General features: G+C 41.3%; 1 protein-coding gene and 1 long non-coding RNA gene across 2 annotated transcripts in view; one reads left to right on the forward strand and one right to left on the reverse strand.

Annotated features, from left to right (window-relative positions):
• LOC145867298 (uncharacterized) overlaps window positions 1–25,848 on the forward strand; it is a 680,253-nt gene that overhangs the window by 543,408 nt on the left and 110,997 nt on the right. The gene's annotated exons all lie outside the window — the stretch shown is intronic.
• On the reverse strand, window positions 16,033–25,676 carry LOC145867220 (uncharacterized). The gene is made up of 2 exons (XM_082971295.1): window positions 25,670–25,676; window positions 16,033–17,058 (listed from the first exon to the last, which is right to left on the reverse strand). The coding sequence occupies exons 1-2, from the start codon at window positions 25,674–25,676 to the stop codon at window positions 16,172–16,174; spliced, it is 894 nt and encodes a 297-aa protein (XP_082827421.1). The 3' UTR covers window positions 16,033–16,171.

Genomic DNA, 25,848 nt, shown 5'->3' on the forward strand with positions numbered 1-25,848 from the left:
GCCATGCGCACGACCCGTATTTACCATTTCGGATAGTGTCTAGAACGCACGAACAAAACGCCGCTGTTTGGATATAACGATGGATTATTTGGGACCAAACCTACATTTGTTATTGAAGTAGAAGTCCTGGGAGTGCATTCTGATGAAGAACAGGAAAGGTAATAACATTTTCCTTATAGTAAATCTGATTTTGGTGAAGGCTAAACTTGCCGGGTGTCTAAATAGCTAGCCCGTGATGGCTGGGCTATGTACTTAGAATATTGCAAAATGTGCTTTCACCAAAAAGCTATTTTAAAATCGGACATATCGAGTGCATAGAGGAGTTCTGTATCTATAATTCTTAAAATAATTGTTATGCTTTTTGTGAACGTTTATCGTGAGTAATTTAGTAAATTGTTAGTAAATTCCCCGGAAGTTTGCGGGGGGTATGCTAGTTCTGAACGTCACATGCTAATGTAAAAAGCTGTTTTTTCATATATATATGAACTTGATTGAACAAAACATGCATGTATTGTATAACATAATGTCCTAGGTGTGTCATCTGATGAAGATCATCAAAGGTTAGTGCTGCATTTAGCTGTCTTCTGGGTTTTTGTGACATTATATGCTAGCTTGAAAAATGGGTGTCTGATTATTTCTGGCTGGGTACTCTGCTGACATAATCTAATGTTTTGCTTTCGTTGTAAAGACTTTTTGAAATCGGACAGTGTGGTTAGATTAACGAGAGTCTTGTCTTTAAAATGCTGTAAAATAGTCATATGTTTGAGAAATTGAAGTAATAGCATTTCTAAGGTATTTGAAAATCGCGCCACAGGATTCAACTGGCTGTTACGTAGGTGGGACGATTTGGTGCCACCTAGCCCATGGGCCTCAGAGCTTGGACTCGAACCCAGAATCTCTAATGGCACAGCTTAGGCCACTTGCTCACCATTTTTGCTCTAGGCAGATATACTACATCCATAACTAGCAGTTTCTGCATTAGCAGGGAGGTGTTTCTGCAATCAAATTGTGTGTGCATCGCCCTTGTCGCAATATTAGGAAACACAGAAAGGTGCCTATATTTGAGAACAAAAGTCGCCTGGCACACTGCTTAGGAGTTCAACACCTTTTACTTATTTCTAGTTACTACTAATGTGAAAACAAGACTAAATATGACTATTGTTGCTCACTTGACTGTCTTAAGACAATTGTCAAGTAATTTTAACATTCATTACAGACGTCAATTGTTGTACAGTATCATGGCTACGCTGTTGGCATCACCTTTTTCAGTGGATTTCTGCTGTTGTGAGCCTTTAACTATCTGTCTGACTTGTTCACACAGGAGAGAGACGTGACTATCATGGATCCTCTGGGGAGCCTCAACATCATGATGCTAACGAGTCAGAGAAGAGCCTGTCCAGATTCTATCACCTCAAGAAACACCAGCAGAGACCGACAGGGAAGAAATCTATCTGCTGCTCTGACTGTGGAAAACATTGCAAATCTTCATCAGAACTTAAAATACACCAGCGAACACACACAGGAGAGAAATCTCACCACTGTTTTGATTGTGGGAAGAGTTACTTAAGATTAAAAGCACTAAAAGTACACCTGAGAATTCACACTGGAGAGAACCCTTACAGCTGTGATCAATGTGGGAGGAGTTTTACTACATCTTTCTCTCTGACTCTACACCAGAGAATACACACAGGAGAGAAACCGTACAGCTGTACTGAATGTGGGAAGAGTTTTACTCAGTCAAGCAACCTGTTATCACACCAGAGGATACACACAGGAGAGAAACCTTATAGCTGTGATCAATGTGGGAAGACTTATATTTCATCTTGCCATCTGACTAGACACCAGCGAGTACACACAGGAGAGAAACCTTATAGCTGTGATCAATGTGGGAAGACTTATATTTCATCTTGCCATCTGACTAGACACCAGCGAGTACACACAGGAGAGAAATCTTATAGCTGTAATCAATGTGGGAAGAGTTTTACTCGGCCAGACAGCCTGATATTACACCAGAGAAGACACACAGGAGAGAAACCTTATAGCTGTGGTCAATGTGGGAAGAGTTTTACTACATCTGGCTATCTTACTCTACACCAAAGAACACACACAGGAGAGAAACCTTATAGTTGTGGTCAATGTGGGAAGAGTTTTACTACATCTGGCTCTCTGACTCGACACCAGAGAAGACACACAGGAGAGAAACCTTATAGCTGTGGTCAATGTGGGAAGAGTTTTACTACATCTGGCTGTCTCTCCAGATCAAAACACCTCAAGAAACACCTGCAGAGATCCACAGGGAAGAGATCTCACTGCTGCTCTGACTGTGGGAAGAGATTCACCTCTTCGTCAGGCATTAAAATTCATCAGAGAACCCACACAGGAGAGAAACCTTTTAGCTGTGGTCAATGTGGGAAGAGTTTTACTACATCTGGCTGTCTGACTCGACACCAGAGAACACACACAGGAGAGAAACCTTATAGCTGTGATCAGTGTGACAAGAGATTCTCCGGTAAAAGACATCTGATCAAACATCAGAAAATACATGAAGGAGTTGTTTCATGATATCAATGATATAATGTCACAATGTAGAATGTTTTTAACATTGTAGTAGGAGTATTTTAATGATGTCACAATGTAGAACCCTAAACGTTTGTCCCCTGTTCTATTGATTTCAGCATGATATGGATATTAGCCTCAGGGGGAAATCCAGGCTCTGAAATGGAAGAGTTACTATTTATGAGATTTAATAAAAAGTGACTAACAAAAAAAGAGCTGTGTTACACTCACCATGTTGGTGACCCACTTGAATCAAAATGCAACACTTCAAAATGTAGCTAGCTGTTTTCTACAAATTGTCCTCTGACCAGGGATGTACACATTATTCCCAGATTCCGTGTGGTTTTTGAGCTGTTAGTTTTAACAGGATGTGCAACCTCATCTCCCTCCTCTTGCACAAATGATTTTAGCATGATATCGATGAGTTATGACAAATAAGTGTTGTGTTCCTTTGTTTAGTGACCCCTAAATTTAAATGTATCACTCCAAAATGTAGCTGACTGTCTTCTGCAGGTTGTCCTCTAATGAGGTAAAATATATCTCCCATTTCCATGTGTTTTTTTAGTTGTGTTAGTTTCAACAGCACGTACAACCTGATTTCCCCCCTAATGGATATCAGTGATTTATTGCTACTTGTCAAAACACGTTTTATTATTCCATGCCTCACCATTAAGGGAATTATTGCCAATACATATTAACAAAGGGGTGTACATTTGGTTTTGAAATTTACAATTTATGTAACATTTAGTAATCATAATTATTTATGCAACCAGCTGACCATTTTTTGGTACAATTATATTGACATTGTTGCCCTGTTTTTAGAATATCTGGGTTCATTCTCAGATGTGCCAACCCAAATGTACTGGAGCATGACATTGGGGACTGGGCCCCGATCCAACAACATGCCTATCTAGTGAACCCTGAAAAGAGAGAGAAGCTCTGCAGTGAGGTGGAAAGTTTTTATGGATAATGCAGGAGTTTCCTCTTGAAATCAGACATGTCAGTGGTGAGGACAACTTGGTTGCTGATTGTCTCAAGGGTGGGCAGTTAAAAAGTTGAGTGTTTTGTGTTTAGCCAGTGCATTGCCATGGATCACAATTTATTATGACTGCATGTTTTTCCGTATTGGAGATGAGTTTTGTTTGGGCTCGTTCCAAGGGGACGAGAGTTCTAGAAGCTAGTGAGTTTTAGGAAGACGAGAGTTCTAGAAGCTAGTGAGTTTTAGGAAGACAAGAGTTCTAGAAGCTAGTGAGTTTTAGGAAGACGAGAGTTCTAGAAGCTAGTGAGTTTTAGGAAGACGAGAGTTCTAGAAGCTAGTGAGTTTTAGGAAGACGAGAGTTCTAGAAGCTAGTGAGTTTTAGGAAGACGAGAGTTCTAGAAGCTAGTGAGTTTTAGGAAGACGAGAGTTCTAGAAGCTAGTGAGTTTTAGGAAGACGAGAGTTCTAGAAGCTAGTGAGTTTTAGGAAGGATTCTATGGAAAGAAAAAGGACAAAAGATACTATTGTATATTATTATTTAGAAATACGTGTTTTTTTTCTTCTTTTTAATTGTTGACAGCCAGTAGACACCATGTTTATATTGGTGAAGGTGAAGCATTGTAGTTGATTATATTGGGAAATTAAATTGTTTTCTGTTGGTGGTGAGCAAACTTGTCCAAAAGAAATGTAGGATATATTTGTTGTCTTAAGGTGTTACAGGCTTTGGTTTTTCCATTTATGTTTTGAGGTTGGACTTTAGCACGTCTAGCTCGTTAGCACGTCTAGCTCGTTAGCACGTCTAGCTCGTTAGCACGTCTAGCTCGTTAGCACGTCTAGCTCCGTCAGCACGTCTAGCTCGTCAGCACGTCTAGCTCGTTAGCACGTAGGACGCACTGATTGGTGTCACCTCGTTAGTCAGTATGTGTTACACCTGTGCTGGCTTGTCCATCTCGTTAGTGGGAAGGTGTTTCACCTGAGCTGGTCCAGGTTCTATTTAAGAGTGTCTGGCCCAGTGCTCCAGTTGTCTTGATACATGTGGAGAGTCAACACCTTTAGTTGCTCCACCTTTTTGTTTTGCTTCCTGTCTTTAAGTTTGGTGTGGGTTTTTCTTTTGTTTTCCTCTTCTTGGGCAGATTTAGTGGGTCTCATGGTGGGTGTCTTTTATGTCCCAGTTGTTGTTACTAGTCAACTTTCAGTGGACACTGAGAGAGCAAAACTGCAACATTGTTATAATACTTTTATTGCATCAAATGGTTGTTTTATGCAACAGAATAGAGGGTTCTTATAACTATTGTGTCTGTGTTCTACTGAGGATGGGCCTCTGGGAGAAAACACTGACAGGAGATTTACAATGTCTTTTGGGTGATAAAACCTAAAGAGACTGCATTCCAGAACATGAGTTAATGTTTCTGTTCTATATGGTACCAGGGAGAGATGACCCCAGGGCCAGACCCTGGTCTCTACATAAAGAGTACTGTTTTTACAGCAGATACTGTCTGCTGAGAATTATAAGTATCTTTCATACAAATCTTAATCTTGTGACCCGTTCTATACATCTGTTGTTGGTCATGTAGGTTAAAAGGGGTGTGTCTTGGCTGTAAAAGACCTTTGTACTTTTGTATCGTGGCTCTCAACGAATCATCTGGGGGTGATTCATCTCTCAATGAATCATCTGGGGTTGATTCATCTCTCAACGAATCATCTGGGGGTGATTAATCTCTCAACGAATCATCTGGGGGTGGTTTGTCGACCAGCCATCATTTTCGTAGAACACTCAATTGATTCACTTTATATGTGTGTGTTGTATTGACCTGCTCCCGTATTAATAAGTGAATAAAGATTTAGTTTTAGAATAACGCTGACTTGTGTGATAAGTTTGTTTCCTCAATTGATATTAAAGAAATTAACCTCCACATTTGGCGATGGGGATGTGAATCTTGACCTGGCTCCTGACGACCTGGGTAAATGACCTGGCTCCTGATGACCTGGGTAAATGACCTGACTCCTGACGACCTGGGTAAATGACCTGACTCCTGATGACCTGGGTAAATGACCTGGCTCCTGATGACCTGGGTAAATGACCTGACGACCTGGGTAAATGACCTGACTCCTGACGACCTGGGTAAATGACCTGGCTCCTGATGACCTGGGTAAATGACCTGGCTCCTGACGACCTGGGTAAATGACCTGGCTCCTGATGACCTGGGTAAATGACCTGACGACCTGGGTAAATGACCTGACTCCTGACGACCTGGGTAAATGACCTGGCTCCTGATGACCTGGGTAAATGACCTGGCTCCTGATGACCTGGGTAAATGACCTGACGACCTGGGTAAATGACCTGACTCCTGACGACCTGGGTAAATGACCTGGCTCCTGATGACCTGGGTCAATGACCTGGCTCCTGACGACCTGGGTAAATGACCTGGCTCCTGACGACCTGGGTAAATGACCTGACGACCTGGGTAAATGACCTGGCTCCTGATGACCTGGGTAAATGACCTGACTCCTGATGACCTGGGTAAATGACCTGGCTCCTGATGACCTGGGTTAATGACCTGATGACCTGGGTAAATGACCTGACTCCTTACGACCTGGGTAAATGACCTGGCTCCTGACGACCTGGGTAAATGACCTGGCTCCTGATGACCTGGGTAAATGACCTGACTCCTGATGACCTGGGTAAATGACCTGATGACCTGGGTAAATGACCTGACTCCTTACGACCTGGGTAAATGACCTGGCTCCTGACGACCTGGGTAAATGACCTGACTCCTGACGACCTGGGTAAATGACCTGGCTCCTGACGACCTGGGTAAATGACCTGGCTCCTGACGACCTGGGTAAATGACCTGGCTCCTGATGACCTGGGTAAATGACCTGACTCCTTACGACCTGGGTAAATGACCTGGCTCCTGACGACCTGGGTAAATGACCTGGCTCCTGATGACCTGGGTAAATGACCTGGCTCCTGATGACCTGGGTAAATGACCTGGCTCCTGATGACCTGGGTAAATGACCTGACTCCTGATGACCTGGGTAAATGACCTGGCTCCTGACGACCTGGGTAAATGACCTGACTCCTGACGACCTGGGTAAATGACCTGGCTCCTGACAACCTGGGTAAATTACCTGGCTCCTGATGACCTGGGTAAATGACCTGACTCCTGACGACCTGGGTAAATGACCTGGCTCCTGACAACCTGGGTAAATTACCTGACTCCTGATGACCTGGGTAAATGACCTGGCTCCTGATGACCTGGGTAAATGACCTGGCTCCTGATGACCTGGGTAAATGACCTGATGACCTGGGTAAATGACCTGACTCCTGACGACCTGGGTAAATGACCTGGCTCCTGATGACCTGGGTAAATGACCTGGCTCCTGACGACCTGGGTAAATGACCTGACTCCTGATGACCTGGGTAAATGGTGCACCAGGGATCCCTCAAACTTGGGATCTCAGGGAGACTTCGGGAACGGAGCAAATTAACCCACCTTTGATCTGAGTGGATACCACAACTCAAACCTAGTTTAAAAAATAATGAAGTGAGCGAAACACGCAAAGTGGAGATTTTAGAAAATCCTCGTAGGCTCTGAGTGTGTATTCCTGTGTGAGGGGGGGCACCTTGGAGGTGTAAACAGGGCCCAGTCAGGAGGCTCTGAGTGTGTACTCCTGTGTGGAGGTGTAAACAGGGCCCAGTCAGCTATCTCTGTAAACTGGATGAAAACTAGAATCTGTGTTTACTAGTTAAGACTATTTATGATATAGTATAAGATAGTAAGGTGCACCTGTAATTGTTTTAAACCTGTAATTATTTTAAACCTGGACACCATTTTAGAAGTATTGAAAGATGTAAATGTATGAGTTACATTATCCTAGGAACTAACCATTAGATAGAAATGTGAAAATGTTCCTGCAGGTTAATATATTGTTGAAAAACAACTAATTGATTAGGTATGTTTGAGATTAGCATTGTGTGACTGTGATATGAGAGTTGTGTGACTGTGATATGAGAGTTGTGTGACTGTGATATGAGAGTTGTGTGACTGTGATATGAGAGTTGTGTGACTGTGAAATGAGAGTTGTGTGACTGTGATATGAGAGTTGTATGACTGTGATATGAGAGTTGTGTGACTGTGATATGAGAGTTGTGTGACTGTGATATGAGAGTTGTGTGACTGTGATATGAGAGTTGTTTGACTGTGGAAATGAGTCTTAATCTGTCGTTTGGATAGTAACATATAGAAATATGCTGAATCAGATGATTGAAATGTGGATAATAAATGATGATATTTTAGAAAGCAGCGGAAGGTCTATAGTTCCTGGGAGGCTTGATTTTGCCGTGGTCTCTGGGAGGTTAGAGAACCGTTGAGGATCCCATGGTCATTGTCTGGGAAACTAAAGTTTATTTTTGGTTCTGCTGGGAGGATGTTTGGAGAGATGCTTCGTTGCTATGGAGAGTCCCTGAAAAAGCAAATGGAATGGTTGTCGTGACTACCTGAGAATTTCTTACGTTTTATATGGATTCTGTGAATATATGAAAATATGATGAATTGTATGTGTGTATAATGATTACTAGAGATTTGATAAAGTAATACTGGGAATATAATTAGATACAATTTAAACAACCCATATGTAGACGAACGTAGGCTTTGAGTTGGTATCTTTAATGGATCATTTGATAAAGATGAGGTTTAAGCATTATTAAACAGTCTACAAAGTCTGGGCAGTTGGATGAAACTATAAAACACTTATTGGACTTTCTCCATCCGGGTACTACATTTGAAATAAAACTGCCCTTAAGGTCTGGGGGGGGGGGGGGGGGGGGGGGTCTTCCCAGTATGAGAGGAGTTGCTAGATTTATTGAATAAACTTTTTTCCATAAAATTAGAGTGAGCCAAGGTAACTATGTAAATGTATCTCAGACAAGGTGACTTTTATCTATATACACTCTAAAAAGTAAAGGTTCCTGGAGTATCCTGTAGGGGTTCTTCACATTGGAACTGTGGGGGAACCCCTAAAAGTTATTTGAAGAACATTTTGTGGGAACCTCTAAGTTCTTTGAAGAACCCCTTATCATGGTTCCTCAAAGAACCTTTTGGGGTTCATTTTTTAACTCCCTGTCCGCGCTCCCTCCGTTATAAAAACATATTTTAATAATAACAATATTGACAATATTGATTTTGTCACATCCTGGCCAGTATAAGGGTTAATTGTTATTGTAGTTTGGTCAGGACGTGGCAGAGGGTATTTGTTTTATGTGGTTCGGGGTGGTGTTTTGGTAAAAGGGCGTTTGATTTAGTATTTCCGGGTTTTTGGTTTATGGTCTATGTTTATGTATTTCTATGTGTAGTCTAGTAAGTGTGTTTCTATGTAGAGTTAATTGGGGTGGACTTCCAATTGAAGGCAGCTGTGTGGTGTTGCCTTTGATTGGAAGTCCTATATTAGTTGGGTGTGTTTGTCTGTGTGTTTGTGGGAGATTGTTCTGTGTTTAGCCTTGTGCCTTGCAAGACTGTCTGTATATCGTTCGTTCACTTGTTTTGGGAAGTTAATAAACGTCAAGATGAGCTTACACATACCTGCTGCGTTTTGGTCCTCCATTACCGACGAAAACCGTGACAGATTTAAATAATTCATTGTTTATTTAGTGGCACCACAAATGTGAATAAATATTTACAAAACAATTTACCAAACAAAACACATTACCAAATTGCAACATTTCTGCAGACATGTCAGACCATAATAAATAATACATTTATTTTGTATAGTGATTTTCATGACATTTAAAAAAATAATAATGATGTACAATAAAAACATAAAAAATGAATCACAGGTCAACTAACAATATTGTAGACTTGATGCTAAATACAGATTTTTCAGCTTTAGTGTGTATATCATATCCACTTAGTTATGTTAGGAAGTTTTCCATCTTTATGACCGGCCCTGGTAACTTCACCCCAACTTCTCTGATCCCCAGAACACAGTAACTTAACAACATAACTGTTTTTCTGACATTTTTGGGAAATTTAAGGGAAAATAAAACATCCAGCCGTAGCAGAGCTCCAAGTCCCATGGGGACGTCCTCGAGGGCCTGGATGTTCTCCCCATCAAAGGCCAGCGGGATTTCACTCTCATGATGAAATGGATTTCCACCGATGTGCAGTAAAGGAGTGAAGAGCGGTGAAATCTGTGTCAACAAAAGTAAGAAATGATTAATACACAAACAATTAACAAAGAACATAACAAATGTTCAGCTGTAGTTTTATATAAGCATGCACACCTATGTTTATGAAGAAACAGATGATTGGTGCATAGACATACCTTGTCACGGACATAAAGGCCACTCGGGTCCTCATTGAAGAGGTAGGGCAAGAGCAGAATCACTGCTGTGGTCTCCAGTCCTAGTAAAGTAAAGCAATGATCTCACTACACTTGCTAATTTTATTACCAAATACATTAGAGAAAGGGAAGGAATAAGAGCAAATACCTCTTCTGTATTGTCCTTCAGGGACTGTCAAAATAGCAGGATGATGTCCTCACCCCTGCCTCGCCTCTCTACCTCTGATAGTCCTTGAATTCTCTTTTTGTCTATATCCATTCTATGGACTTGATTCATTTCTGAGAAGATCTGAAAAGATCATTTGCACACATTTGTACGCTAATAGATTTCAGTTTGTATTGACTGCTATGTAGGTTAAATGTACACTTCAAATGCAGCTGTCCTACAACATATCTGTACCTTCTTCTTGATCCCAATTGCATTGTGTCCATCTTCTGTCCTATAAGAGTTTCAAAGGAAGAGAAAATGTGTCAAAGAATAGTCTTTCAAAAAAACAAATATATATATTAAGTAAATATTGAAAGATACAATGTAATGCAAAATAGAAGAACATATTGGAGAAAGCACTAGCCAATACAGTACTGCCATACAGTAACAGTACTGCCATACAGGCATAATATCACATTTCAAGATATCTTTGTACACAAATTGTTCAATATTTTATCAGGCTGACTTGAAAGATTATACACAACATTTTGCTGCGTGGCAATACTGTGTTTGGATTCTGAAGGGCATTTATACAAAAGAGGTAGTCTAGACACTGTATTAATACCATTATGCATTTGAATCCCATCTACAGCTACCATCAAGATATTAATTTCCCTCCACAAGGGGGCCGACATGTAACGTTTCCAAAATGGGATAGTATTGTACATGTAACGTCTCCAAAATGGGATAGTATTGTACATGTAACGTTTCCAAAATGGGGTAGTATTGGACATGTAACGTTTTCAAAATGGGATAGTATTGTACATGTAACGTTTCCAAAATAGGATAGTATTGTACATGTAACGTTTCCAAAATGGGATAGTATTGTCCATGTAACGTTTCCAAAATGGTATAGTATTGTACATGTAACGTTTCCAAAATGGGATAGTATTGTACATGTAACGTTTCCAAAATGGGATAGTATTGTACATGTAACGTTTCCAAAATGGGATAGTATTGTACATGTAACGTTTCCAAAATGGGATAGTATTGTACATGTAACGTTTCCAAAATGGGATAGTATTGTCCATGTAACATTTCCAAAATGGTATAGTATTGTACATGTAACGTTTCCAAAATGGGATAGTATTGTACATGTAACGTTTCCAAAATGGGATAGTATTGTACATGTAACGTTTCCAAAATGGGATAGTATTGTCCATGTAACGTTTCCAAAATGGTATAGTATTGTACATGTAACGTTTCCAAAATGGGATAGTATTGTACATGTAATGTTTCCAAAATGGGATAGTATTGTACATGTAACGTTTCCAAAATGGGATAGTATTGTCCATGTAACGTTTCCAAAATGGGATAGTATTGTACATGTAATGTTTCCAAAATGGGATAGTATTGTACATGTAACGTTTCCAAAATGGGATAGTATTATCCATGTAACGTTTCCAAAATGGTATAGTATTGTACATGTAACGTTTCCAAAATGGGATAGTATTGTAACGTTATGCCCCCTTGTGAGTTAATAGTATTGCATGCTGTAGCAGGCTATATAAAGAGGAAGACCTCCATTGACGATTCAGTTCGTTGTAACATCTCGTCTGGACAGGTCACCGTCCTTAGTTAGTTAGTAAACGAAGCTAACGTTAGTAGAAGCTGCTGCAGCTCCAATACAGTATGAGGTGGGACGGTGAACTGATGTTGAATTACACCTCTGTTGCTAGGCAGAACTTTAGTCACATGAGTTCTTCCTCACTTGACCTGACCTGACCTCAGCCTAAATTCCTCACTCCTCCCCACCTCACGGCTGTCCTGTTGACTTGTTCCAGACTGTGGCCCTTCTCCTCCCCACCTCACGGCTGTCCTGATGACTTGTTCCAGACTGTGGCCCTTCTCCTCCCCACCTCACGGCTGTCCTGTTGACTTGTTCCAGACTGTGGTCCTTCTCCTCCCCACCTCACGGCTGTCCTGTTGACTTGTTCCAGACTGTGGCCCTTCTCCTCCCCACCTCACGGCTGTCCTGTTGACTTGTTCCAGACTGTGGTCCTTCTCCTCCCCACCTCACGGCTGTCCTGTTGACTTGTTCCAGACTGTGGTCCTTCTCCTCCCCACCTCACGGCTGTCCTGTTGACTTGTTCCAGACTGTGGTCCTTCTCCTCCCCACCTCACGGCTGTCCTGTTGACTTGTTCCAGACTGTGGCCCTTCTCCTCCCCACCTCACGGCTGTCCTGTTGACTTGTTCCAGACTGTGGCCCTTCTCCTCCCCACCTCACGGCTGTCCTGTTGACTTGTTCCAGACTGTGGCCCTTCTCCTCCCCACCTCACGGCTGTCCTGTTGACTTGTTCCAGACTGTGGTCCTTCTCCTCCCCACCTCACGGCTGTCCTGTTGACTTGTTCCAGACTGTGGTCCTTCTCCTCCCCACCTCACGGCTGTCCTGTTGACTTGTTCCAGACTGTGGTCCTTCTCCTCCCCACCTCACGGCTGTCCTGTTGACTTGTTCCAGACTGTGGTCCTTCTCCTCCCCACCTCACGGCTGTCCTGTTGACTTGTTCCAGACTGTGGTCCTTCTCCTCCCCACCTCACGGCTGTCCTGTTGACTTGTTCCAGACTGTGGCCCTTCTCCTCCCCACCTCACGGCTGTCCTGTTGACTTGTTCCAGACTGTGGTCCTTCTCCTCCCCACCTCACGGCTGTCCTGTTGACTTGTTCCAGACTGTGGCCCTTCTCCTCCCCACCTCACGGCTGTCCTGTTGACTTGTTCCAGACTGTGGTCCTTCTCCTCCCCACCTCACGGCTGTCCTGTTGACTTGTTCCAGACTGTGGTCCTTCTCCTCCCCACCTCACGGCTGTCCTGTTGACTTGTTCCAGACTGTGGTCCTTCTCCTCCCCACCTCACGGCTGTCCTGTTGACTTGTTCCAGACTGTGGCCCTTCTCCTCCCCACCTCACGGCTGTCCTGTTGACTTGTTCCAGACTGTGGCCCTTCTCCTTCCATAGGATCCCTGATGTCTAACAATAACACATTCTGACAGAATGTAAACGTTCTACATTCCCCTCAAACAGTGACATGAATAAGGATATTTCATATTTTCAAGTTCAGAACCCATCACCTGCTATGTAAAAGAGAGAAGAATGCACAATGGTCAATGCTATCTGGGATCCTTGGGACATCCCTACCCTGAACCCTAACCTTAACCCCTACCTTAACCATTTTAAATGTCAACTTCAACGGGCTAGGGACGTCCCAAGGATGTATCTCTACCTGAAAATACATGATCTAAGTGATTGATAGTTGGTATTCAGCAGTCATAAAGCCTTATTTACTTTAATGAACTACTAAAATAGTGATTTAGTCAGACAGCATAGACAGCAGCTCTACACTTTATTGACTGACTGATCCATTCATCCTTCCATCCCTCCTCAGCCTTCCTCTCCTCTGAAGACCCAGTGAGGGTGGAGCTCAGTCAGAGAGCTGTTGAGGGACTGGTTAGGAAGACCACTTCTACAGCCAGAGAGGTGAGAGGTCACACATGGTTTAGATGGTAAATATTTATGTCCCCTTAGTGGTTCATCACGTCAGCTAAAGGGAATATGTTCCATCATCCATGTTTATTTACATTAGTGCAAATTGTCCACTGATATTGGTGTAATTTCTCACCCCTTTTGGCTGTATGAAAGTTAATTTCCCCTCAGACACACACATTTGTTCTTTGATATTATGAAGGTCATTTGTGTCAAATGTACTTTTCCTCACTCATTAACCCCATATCTTTACATTGCTTATGCATAATCAGTGGCCTGACTGCATCCAGACTGTGTCAAAGGCCCATCCTGGTAGATCTGAACCTAATGCAGCTTGGAGTGATCAGATGACAGATGTCACATTTTAGTGCCAGGTATAACTGAGGCCATAGATGCTCCATATCCATTACTTTGAGTGTTTTATATATTACTAAGTGTTAATTTCTGTGTTGCAGGGACAGTCAATGTTTACCACTCCACCACACCTTCAGCAGGCTTCAAAAGTGGGATTGATACTGTTTTCATACTAAGAGTCTGTTGATTTCATTGGGTTGATCAAATCAAGCTTTATTTATACAGCACCTTTCAGACATGGATGCAACACAATGGTTTCACAGAAAAAAAACTAATTAAAAAAATGAAAATAAACAGAAATATTTAGTACACAACAAACAGAAGATTAACAACTGAAAGACTAATGAACATTCTAAGGAATTGCCATTGATTAAAATATGAATTGGATGCAATATCCAACCCAAAATATAACTTGTTTTTTAGGAGGGGCTCTGAAAGACACTATGGGGGTGTCCACTGGAAGTTGACTAGTAACAACAACTGGGACCTAAAAGACACCCACCATGAGACCCACTAAATCTGCCAAAAAAGAGGCAAACAAAATAAAATCCCACACCAAACTTAAAGACAGGAAGCAAACCAAAAAGGTGGAGCAAGATGGACGAGATGGACAAGCCAGCACAGGTGTAACACATACTGACTAACGAGGTGACACCAATCAGTGCGTCCTAACGAGCTAGACGTGCTAACGAGCTAGATGTGCTAACGAGCTAGACGTGCTAACGAGCTAGACGTGCTAAAGTCCAACCTCAAAACATAAATGGAAAAACCAAAGCCTGTAACACCTTAAGACAACAAATATATCCTACATTTTTGTTGGACAAGTTTGCTCACCACCAACAGAAAACAACTTCCATTTCATTATTATAATCAACTAAAATGCTTCACCTTCACCAATATAAACATGGTGTCTACTGGCTGTCAACAATTAAAATCAAGAAAACAACACATATTTCTAAATAATAATATACAATAGGATTATTTGTTTCTCCTTTTTCTTTCTATAGAATCCTAAATCCCACTAGCTTCTAGAACTCTCGTCTTACTAAAACTCACTAGATTCTAGAATACTCCTCTTCCTAAAACTCACTAGCTTCTAGAACTCTCGTCTTCCTAAAACTCACTAGCTTCTAGAACTCTCGTCTTCCTAAAACTCACTAGCTTCTAGAACTCTCCTCTTCCTAAATCCCACTAGCTTCTAGAACTCTCGTCTTCCTAAAACTCACTAGCTTCTAGAATACTCCTCTTCCTAAAACTCACTAGCTTCTAGAACTCTCGTCCCCTTGGAACGAGCCCAAACAAAACTCATCTCCAATAAGGAAAACCATGCAGTCATAATAAATTATAAATTGTGATCCATGGTAACGCACTGGCTAAACGCAAAACACAAAACTTTTTAACTGCCCACCCTTGAGACAATCAGCAACCAAGTTGTCCTCACCACAGACATGTCTGATTTCAAGAGGAAACTCCTGCAATATCCGTATTAGCCAGGAATTTAGCCAGGACACCAGGGGTTAACACCCCTACTCTTACGATAAGCACCATGGGATCTTTAATGACCTCAGAGAGTCAGGACACCCGTTTAACGTCCCATCTGAAAGACGGCACCCTACACTGGGCACTGTCCCCAATCACTGCCCTGGGGAATTTGGATATTGTTTAGACCAGAGGAAAGAGCGCCTCCTACTGGCCCTCCAACACCACTTCCAGCAGCATCTGGTCTCCCATCCAGGGACTGACCAGGACCAACCCTGCTTAGCTTCAGAAGCAAGCAAGCAGTGGGATGCAGGGTGGTATGCTGCTGGCAATCAATTGTGCGAAAGGAGGAAGATGAGATTACACATCCTGTTAAAACGAACAGCTCCACAACCACATGGAATCTGGGAATAATGTGTACATCCCTGGTTAGAGGACAATTTGTAGAAAACAGCTAGCTACATTTTGAAGTGTTGCATTTTGATTCAAGTGGGTCACCAACGTGGTAAGTGTAACACAGCTCTTTTTTTGTTAGTCACTTTTTGTTAAATCACATAAATAGTAACTCTTCCATTTCAGAGCCTGGATTTTCCCCCTGAGGCTAATATCCATATCATGTTGAAATCAATAGAACAGGGGACAAACGTTTAGGGTTCTACATTGTGACATCATTAAAATACTCCTTCTACAATGTTAAAACATTCTACATTGTGACATCATTAAAATACTCCTTCTACAATGTTAAAACATTCTACATTGTGACATTAATTCATTGATATCATGAAATAACTCCTTCATGTATTTTCTGATGTTTGATCAGAGATCTTTTATCAAAGTATCTCTTCACACATTGATCACAGCTATAAGCTTTCTCTCCTGTGTGTGTTTTCTGGTGCATCTTCAAATTCTGTGAAGTTGAGAATCTTTTTCCACAATCTGAACAGTGGAATGGTTTCTCTCCTGTGTGTACTCGCTGGTGTCTTGTCAGATTGCCAGATTCAGCAAAACTCTTTCCACATTGACAACAGCTATAAGGTTTCTCTCCTGTGTGTGTTCTCTGGTGTAATTTGAGCTGGCAAGATTGAACAAAACTCTTCCCACATTGAGTACAGCTATAAGATTTCTCTCCTATGTGTGTTCTCTGGTGCACTGTCAGATGGCCAGATTGACCAAAACTTTTCTCACATTGACCACAGCTATAAGGTTTCTCTCCTGTGTGTGTTCTCTGGTGTAATTTGAGCTGGCCAGATTGAACAAAACTCTTCCCACATTGAGTACAGCTATAAGGTTTCTCTCCTGTGTGTATTCTCTGGTGCACCGTCAGATCTCTAGATTTTAAAAAACTCTTCCCACATTGACCACAGCTATACGGTTTCTCTCCTGTGTGTATTCTCTGGTGTGATATGAGGCTGGTTGACTGAGTAAAACTCACCCCACATTGAGTACAGCTAAAAGATTTATCTCCTGTCTGGATTCTCGGATGAATTTTAATGCCTGATGAGGTGAATCTCTTCCCACTGTCAGAGCAGCAGTGAGTTTTCTTCCCTGTGGATCTCTGCTGGTGTTTCTTGAGGTGTTCTGATCTGGAGAGACTCTTCTCTGCCTCTTCAGCATCACGAGGTTGTTGAGGTTCCTCAGAGGACCCATGACTGTCCCGCCTCTCTCCTGTGTGAACAACAAAGTCAGACAGATGGTTAAATGCCCACAACAGCAGAAATCCACTGTTTATTTGAGGTAAAAGGTGATGCCCAGATCATACCCATGAACTTGTACAACAATTGACTTCTGTTAAATTATTTGACCATTAAGACAGTCAACTTAGCAACAATCATATTTTGTCTTGTTTTCAAATCAGTAGTAACTAGAAATAAGTTATTAAAGTTGTTGAAACTCTAAGCAGTGTGCCAGACAACTATTGGTCTCCAATATAGGTCCCTTTCTGTGTTTGCTAAAATTGCAGCACGAAGGCAATGCGCACACAATTTGATTGCAGAAACTCCTCCCTGCTAATGAGGAAACCACTAGTTATGGATGTAGTATATCTGCTAATGAGGAAACCACTAGTTATGGATGTAGAATATCTGGTAATGAGGAAACCACTAGTTATGGATGTAGTATATCTGGTAATGAGGAAACCACTAGTTATGGATGTAGAATATCTGGTAATGAGGAAACCACTAGTTATGGATGTAGAATATCTGGTAATGAGGAAACCACTAGTTATGGATGTAGTATATCTGTTAATGAGGAAACTACTAGTTATGGATGTAGTATATCTGGTAATGAGGAAACCACTAGTTATGGATGTAGTATATCTGGTAATGAGGAAACCACTAGTTATGGATGTAGTATATCTGGTAATGAGGAAACCACTAGTTATGGATGTAGTATATCTGGTAATGAGGAAACCACTAGTTATGGATGTAGTATATCTGCTAATGAGGAAACCACTAGTTATGGATGTAGTATATCTGGTAATGAGGAAACCACTAGTTATGGATGTAGTATATCTGCTAATGAGGAAACCACTAGTTATGGATGTAGTATATCTGGTAATGAGGAAACCACTAGTTATGGATGTAGTATATCTGGTAATGGGGAAGCCACTAGTTATGGATGTAGTATATCTGGTAATGAGGAAACCACTAGTTATGGATGTAGTATATCTGGTAATGAGGAAACCACTAGTTATGGATGTAGTATATCTGGTAATGAGGAAACCACTAGTTATGGATGTAGTATATCTGCTAATGAGGAAACCACTAGTTATGGATGTAGTATATCTGGTAATGAGGAAACCACTAGTTATGGATGTAGTATATCTGCTAATGAGGAAACCACTAGTTATGGATGTAGTATATCTGCTAATGAGGAAACCACAAGTTATGGATGTAGTATATCTGGTAATGAGGAAACCACTAGTTATGGATGTAGTATATCTGCCTGGAGCAAAAATGGTGAGCAAAGATTTTAGTTTTTCACAATGTATTCGGAATATTACAGCGCACTATCAGGACAAGATCAGGAGTGCAACTCAAGGAAACTCACAATAAGCTCTGTGTCTATTCACTAATTCACCACCGTGGGGGAAACTCAGGGGAGTTCTCATAGGCTGACAGCAAAAATAGCCTCCATTTACAGGTTGCTTATGAGTGCATTTCACATTACTTTTGGATTATAATTGTAAAGCTCGTTTGAACCTCCTGCTTAATATGTTTGTGTTATTGTCGCAAATCAACTGCTTTACACTTAAAACCTGTTAGGGCTAGGGGGCAGTATTGACACGGCTGGATAAAAAAACATACCCGATTTAATCTGGTTACCACTCCTACCCAGTAACTAGAATATGCATATACTTATTACATATGGATAGAAAACACCCTAAATTTTCTAAAACTGTTTGAATGGTGTCTGTGAGTATAACAGAACTCATTTGGCAGGCAAAACCCTGAGACATTTTCTGACAGGAAGTGGATACCTGATGTGTTGTATTGCCTTTAAACCTATCCCATTGAAAAACACAGGGGCTGAGGAATATTTTGGCACTTCCTATTGCTTCCACTAGATGTCACCAGCCTTTACAAAGTGTTTTGAGTCTTCTGGAGGGAGATCTGACCGAACAAGAGCCATGGAACGATGATGTCCCATTAGACACCTGGCGCGCGAGTTCATGTTGGGTACCCTCGTTCCAATACGTTATAAAAGAGTATGCATTCGTCCACCTTGAATATTATTCATGTTCTGGTTAAAAAAGGCCCTAATGATTTATGCTATACAACGTTTGACATGTTTGAACGAACGTAAATATATTTTTTCCCCTCGTTCATGACGAGAAGTCCGGCTGGCTTAGATCATGTGCTAACAAGACGGAGATTTTTGGACATAAATGATGAGCTTTTTTGAACAAAACTACATTCGTTATGGACCTGTGATACCTGGAAGTGACATCTGATGAAGAGAATCAAAGGTAATGGATTATTTACATAGTATTTTCGATTTTAGATCTCCCCAACATGACGTCTAGTCTGTATCGCAACGCGTATTTTTCTGGGCGCAGTGCTCAGATTATTGCAAAGTGTGATTTCCCAGTAAGGTTATTTTTAAATCTGGCAAGTTGATTGCGTTCAAGAGATGTAAATCTATAATTCTTTAAATGACAATATAATATTTTACCAATGTTTTCTCATTTTAATTATTTAATTTGTGACGCTGACTTGACTGCCGGTTATTGGAGGGAAACGATTTCCTCAACATCAATGCCATAGTAAAACGCTGTTTTTGGATATAAATATGAACTTGATAGAACTAAAAATGCATGCATTGTCTAACATAATGTCCTAGGAGTGTCATCTGATGGAGATTGTAAAAGGTTAGTGCATCATTTTAGCTGGTTTTATGGTTTTGGTGACCCTGTCTTTGAATTGACAAAACATTACACACAACTCTTGTAAATGTACTGTCCTAACATACTCTAAATTTATGCTTTCGCCGTAAAACCTTTTTGAAATCGTAAAACGTGGTTAGATTAAGGAGATGTTTATCTTTCAAAGGGTGTAAAATAGTTGTATGTTTGAAAAATTAGAATTTTGACATTTATTTGGATTCAAATTTGCCGCTCTTGAAATGCACCTGCTGTTCGCTAGCGTCCCACCTAGCCCATAGAGGTTAAAAAACACTTCAACCAGTAAAATGCTCTTTGGCTAGCTTTAACATCAGCCTGACAATGAGGGTTTGTACACCAAGTGTTTAACAAATTGGCCCATAACTTCACCTAACAATAACATAGGCCTACTGTAGGACCCATAACTTCACCTAACAACAACACAGACCTACTGTAGGACCCATAACTTCACCTAACAATAACATAGACCTACTGTAGGACCCATAACTTCACCTAACAACAACATAGACCTACTGTAGGACCCATAACTTCACCTAACAACAACATAGACCTACTGTTGGACCCATAACTTCACCTAACAATAACATAGACCTACTGTAGGACCCATAACGTCACCTAACAACAACACAGACCTACTGTAGGACCCATAACTTCACCTAACAACAACATAGACCTACTGTAGGACCCATAACTTCACCTAACAATAACATAGACCTACTGTAGGACCCATAACTTCACCTAACAACAACATAGACCTACTGTAGGACCCATAACTTCACCTAAAAACAACATAGACCTACTGTAGGACCCATAACTTCACCTAACAATAACATAGACGTAGGACTATAAATCATTTAATATTTCAGGTGAAACATGGAAATTAAAATGTCTTTGTCATGACATTTCATAACCTGATCACCAGATAATTCTGTGAATAATCCCACTAGGCTACTCTGTAATGTGTTGTCATTCTAAATGTCCTGAATAAAGGAAAATAGCTCTGTGTGTTGTACAATAGCCTATCCATCAAGGAACAGTTCTCTACACATTATGAGCTAAGTATCTCTGTGTCCAAACAGACTAACGAGACCCTACTGTAAATCAACCAGACAATAACACATTATGAACATTGATTTGTTTGGGATGTTGCATCCAACGTGGAGCACGGCATAACTGTCTTTACCAGAGTAATGAATGAAGAAGCACTTTGGTTGTTGTTGCATGTCGTGATGTTTGTCATGTGACTGTCATTCAGAAAATGATTTCCTGGATCAGCTGATGATAGTGGAACATGTGACTGTAACTAAACAGCTACAGTATTAAGAATTATGTCTAATTATTGAAGAACCACATTAATGACAGTATCCATTTGGGTGTCAATAAAGTTAAGGTGACTCTTGGTTTGAACCATTGGATTTAGCAAACTGAAATGATTTAGGATTTCTGTGCCCATGAAAACTGTTTTCCCAGCGTAACATAAGGAGACACTAAATGTTACGTAGGTAGAGAGCATTTCAGAAATCTGAATACAAAAAAACTGTCCTAACAGGACAATAACCTAAACCACAAGGCCAAATCTACACTGGAGGAGCTTACCAAGATGACATTGAATGTTCCTGAGTGGCCTAGTTACAGTTTGGACTTAAATCGTCTTGAAAGTCTATGGCAAGACTTGAAAATGGCTTGTGTCCCTGTTTTATAAGATAGTACTCACTGTATTTACTGGTGTTAATCAGATCAATGTCCCTGTTTTATTAGATAGTACTCACTGTATTTACTGGTGTTAATCAGATCAATGTCCCTGTTTTATTAGATAGTACTCACTGTATTTACTGGTGTTAATCAGATCAATGCCCCTGTTTTATAAGATAGTACTCACTGTATTTACTGGTGTTAATTAGATCAATGTCCCTGTTTTATTAGATAGTACTCACTGTATTTACTGGTGTTAATCAGATCAATGTCCCTGTTTTATTAGATAGTACTCACTGTATTTACTGGTGTTAATCAGATCAATGTCCCTGTTTTATTAGATAGTACTCACTGTATTTACTGGTGTTAATCAGATCAATGCCCCTGTTTTATAAGATAGTACTCACTGTATTTACTGGTGTTAATCAGATCAATGTCCCTGTTTTATTAGATAGTACTCACTGTATTTACTGGTGTTAATCAGATCTCCAGTCTTCTCTTCTTCGTCCTCCTCTAATGTGACAGTAATCTCCCCCTCTTCATCCTTCATTCCAAAAACGTCTTCATTTTCTTTCACTCCATAAACTGCATCCTCCTCTTTCTCTTCCTTCTCCTGTTTCACTCTGAACGCGTCTTCCTCTTCTTTCTCTGTAACGTCTTTCTCTTCTTCTTTCACGGTAACAGCCTCACCATCTACTTGTTGTTTTACTGTGACATCCTCCTCTTCCTTCTCCACTTTCACGACAATGTTCAGCCCCAGAGCTTCTTTCTCAGTCCAACAGACCTCTTCTTTAGCAGGAGGAGAGTAGCTTAGTGAACTCATGGTCGGAGATGTTAGCTAGCTAGGCTAATGCTAACTTAACCAGCCAGATAGTTGCAACGTAAATATTAAATTAAATGGGGTAGCTAGTTGTTTACACATAAGTATGTTTAAATCACAGTTGCAATTAAACCTGGAAAGTGTCTAAAGAACTTGAATGTTCCGACTTTGTCGGCTAGCGAGCTACCGAGGTGGCTGCAGTTGTTGAAGAAGCGTTCCGTCCACTAGATTATACGTCACACTAGAAACATCGCCTGAAAGACACATATCGCCATCTGCTGTCTGGAGGGAGGAAACGCAGTTGAGGAGGGAAAACTATTTTTATTCTTCATTGAATTATAATATTATAAAGCAGTTTAGGGAAACGTTTTTTTCTCTCCATTAAATATTAATATTATATCAACACGTACAAAGAGCAACAAGTGTTGTTTGATTAGTACATATTTTTTATGAGAATTTAAAACAAACTACATCTACTCCACATCTGTATTTCTGATTCAGTCAAATAACTACATATCAAAATAAGCACCTAGTTATTGATACCCTTGATAATGATGAGCAAAAATTACTGTATGAAATAAATAAATTAACTTTACCCACTACCAGGATATTTTAGCCAAAAACCTGGTTACCTCTCTGCTAGGAGGCTGAAACTTGGCCATAAGTGGATCTTCCAGTAAGACACATCAACATCCACGAAGAAATGGTTAATTGGGCACAAAAATCAACATTTTCAATGGCCATCTCAGTCTTCGGACTTGAACTCCATTGAAAACCTGTGGTTTGAATTGAACAGGGCAGTCCATAAGACAGACTAAATTAAACAAGGACATGGAGAAAATCTGTATGGAGGAAATCCAACCCAATGTCCACCTGGTACACTGGCAGGGTCTGAATCAAACCCAATGTCCACCTGGCACACTGACAGGGTCTGAATCAAACCCAATGTCCACCTGGCACACTGACAGGGTCTGAATCCAACCCAATGTCCACCTGGCACACTGACAGGGTCTGAATCCAACCCAATGTCCACCTGGTACACTGACAGGGTCTGAATCAAACCCAATGTCCACCTGGTACACTGGCAGGGCCTGAATCAAACCCAATGTCCACCTGGTACACTGACAGGGTCTGAATCAAACCCAATGTCCACCTGGCACACTGACAGGGTCTGAATCCAACCCAATGTCCACCTGGTACACTGACAGGGTCTGAATCAAACCCAATGTCCACCTGGCACACTGACAGGGTCTGAATCCAACCCAATGTCCACCTGGTACACTGACAGGGTCTGAATCAAACCCAATGTCCACCTGGTACACTGGCAGGGCCTGAATCAAACCCAATGTCCACCTGGTACACTGACAGGGTCTGAATCAAACCCAATGTCCACCTGGCACACTGACAGGGTCTGAATCCAACCCAATGTCCACCTGGTACACTGACAGGGTCTGAATCAAACCCAATGTCCACCTGGAACACTGACAGGGTCTGAATCCAACCCAATGTCCACCTGGTACACTGGCAGGGTCTGAATCAAACCCAATGTCCACCTGGCACACTGACAGGGTCTGAATCCAACCCAATGTCCACCTGGTACACTGACAGGGTCTGAATCAAACCCAATGTCCACCTGGAACACTGACAGGGTCTGAATCCAACCCAATGTCCACCTGGTACACTGACAGGGTCTGAATCAAACCCAATGTCCACCTGGAACACTGACAGGGTCTGAATCCAACCCAATGTCCACCTCGTACACTGACAGGGTCTGAATCAAACCCAATGTCCACCTGGTACACTGGCAGGGCCTGAATCAAACCCAATGTCCACCTGGTACACTGGCAGGGTCTGAATCAAACCCAATGTCCACCTGGTACACTGACAGGGTCTGAATCAACCCAATGTCCACCTGGTACACTGACAGGGTCTGAATCAACCCAATGTCCACCTGGTACACTGGCAGGGTCTGAATCAACCCAATGTCCACCTGGTACACTGACAGGGTCTGAATCAACCCAATGTCCACCTGGTACACTGACAGGGTCTGAATCAACCCAATGTCCACCTGGTACACTGACAGGGTCTGAATCAACCCAATGTTAAGGGGAGGGTAGATTGGTCAAGAGGGTGATGATTATTGTTGTTCTACTGCCTGATTGTTATGCAACAACACTGTTTACAAAAGCTTTGTTAAATCAGCACAACAGTTTTCAGCTGTGCTAACATAATTGCAAAAGGGTTTTCTAATGATCAATTAGCCTTTTAAAATGATAAACTTGGATTAGCTAACACAACGTGCCATTGGAACACAGGAGTGATGGTTGCTGATAATGGGCCTCTGTACGCCTATGTAGATATTCCATAAAAAATTTGCCGTTTTCAGCTACAATAGTCATTTACAACATTAACAATGTCTACACTGTATTTCGGATGAATTTGATGTTATTTTAATGGACAAAAAATGTGACTTTCTTTAAAAAACAAGGACATTTCTAAGTGACCCCAAACATTTGTTACACCATGTAGGAGCAGTATAGACCTAGTCTGTTCATTATATACATCTACATGATGTATTGTTACACCATGTAGGAGCAGTATAGACCTAGTCTGTTCATTATATACATCTACATGATGTATTGTTACACCATGTAGCAGCAGTATGGAGGTACAGAGGGGACAAAATTGTTGACCCCCTTGATAAAGATGAGCAAAAACGACTCTATAAAATCAAGAATTAAAATATTGAGCTATATTGTATGTAAAAAAATAAATAAAGGGAAATAATATTATTTTATACTAATACAATTGCTCAGAGAAAGAGATTTAGTTTAACATGTAATTCTCAAAAGGCAGGGGTCTGAATTATTGCCACCCATGTTTTCAATACTCCAGCACCTTCCCCTTGGGAGGATAATGACAATCAAATGTTTTATGAGATTAGAGAACACATTGGGTGGGACCTTTTGGATTCAGACCCTGTCAATGTACCAGGTGGACATTGGGTTTGATTCAGACGCTGTCAGTGTACCAGGTGGACATTGGGTTTGATTCAGACCCTGCCAGTGTGCCAGGTGGACATTGGGTTGATTCAGACCCTGCCAGTGTACCAGGTGGACATTGGGTTTGATTCAGACCCTGTCAGTGTGCCAGGTGGACATTGGGTTTGATTCAGACCCTGCCAGTGTACCAGGTGGACATTGGGTTTAATTCAGACCCTGTCAGTGTACCAGGTGGACATTGGGTTTGATTCAGACCCTGCCAGTGTACCAGGTGGACATTGGGTTTGATTCCGACCCTGCCAGCATGGCCAGAAATGTATTCCAAGGTCAGTAACTTATAACCACAGAACCACCCCAGACCTTTCATGCCTGACTAAAAACACCAAAGTATTATATTTACTGCTATGGTCTAGTATGTCACTGCATCAGACACCATTCACAATACTAGCTGAGCTACTAGTAAAACATGACATATTATTTCCTAACCATTCACAATGCTGGCTGAGGTACGAGTAAAACATGACATATTATTTCCTAAC

The sequence above is a fragment of the Salmo salar genome, unplaced genomic scaffold, assembly GCF_965601325.2.
Source record: "Salmo salar unplaced genomic scaffold, fSalSal1 ptg000257l, whole genome shotgun sequence".
NCBI classification, from domain to species: Eukaryota; Metazoa; Chordata; class Actinopteri; order Salmoniformes; family Salmonidae; genus Salmo; species Salmo salar.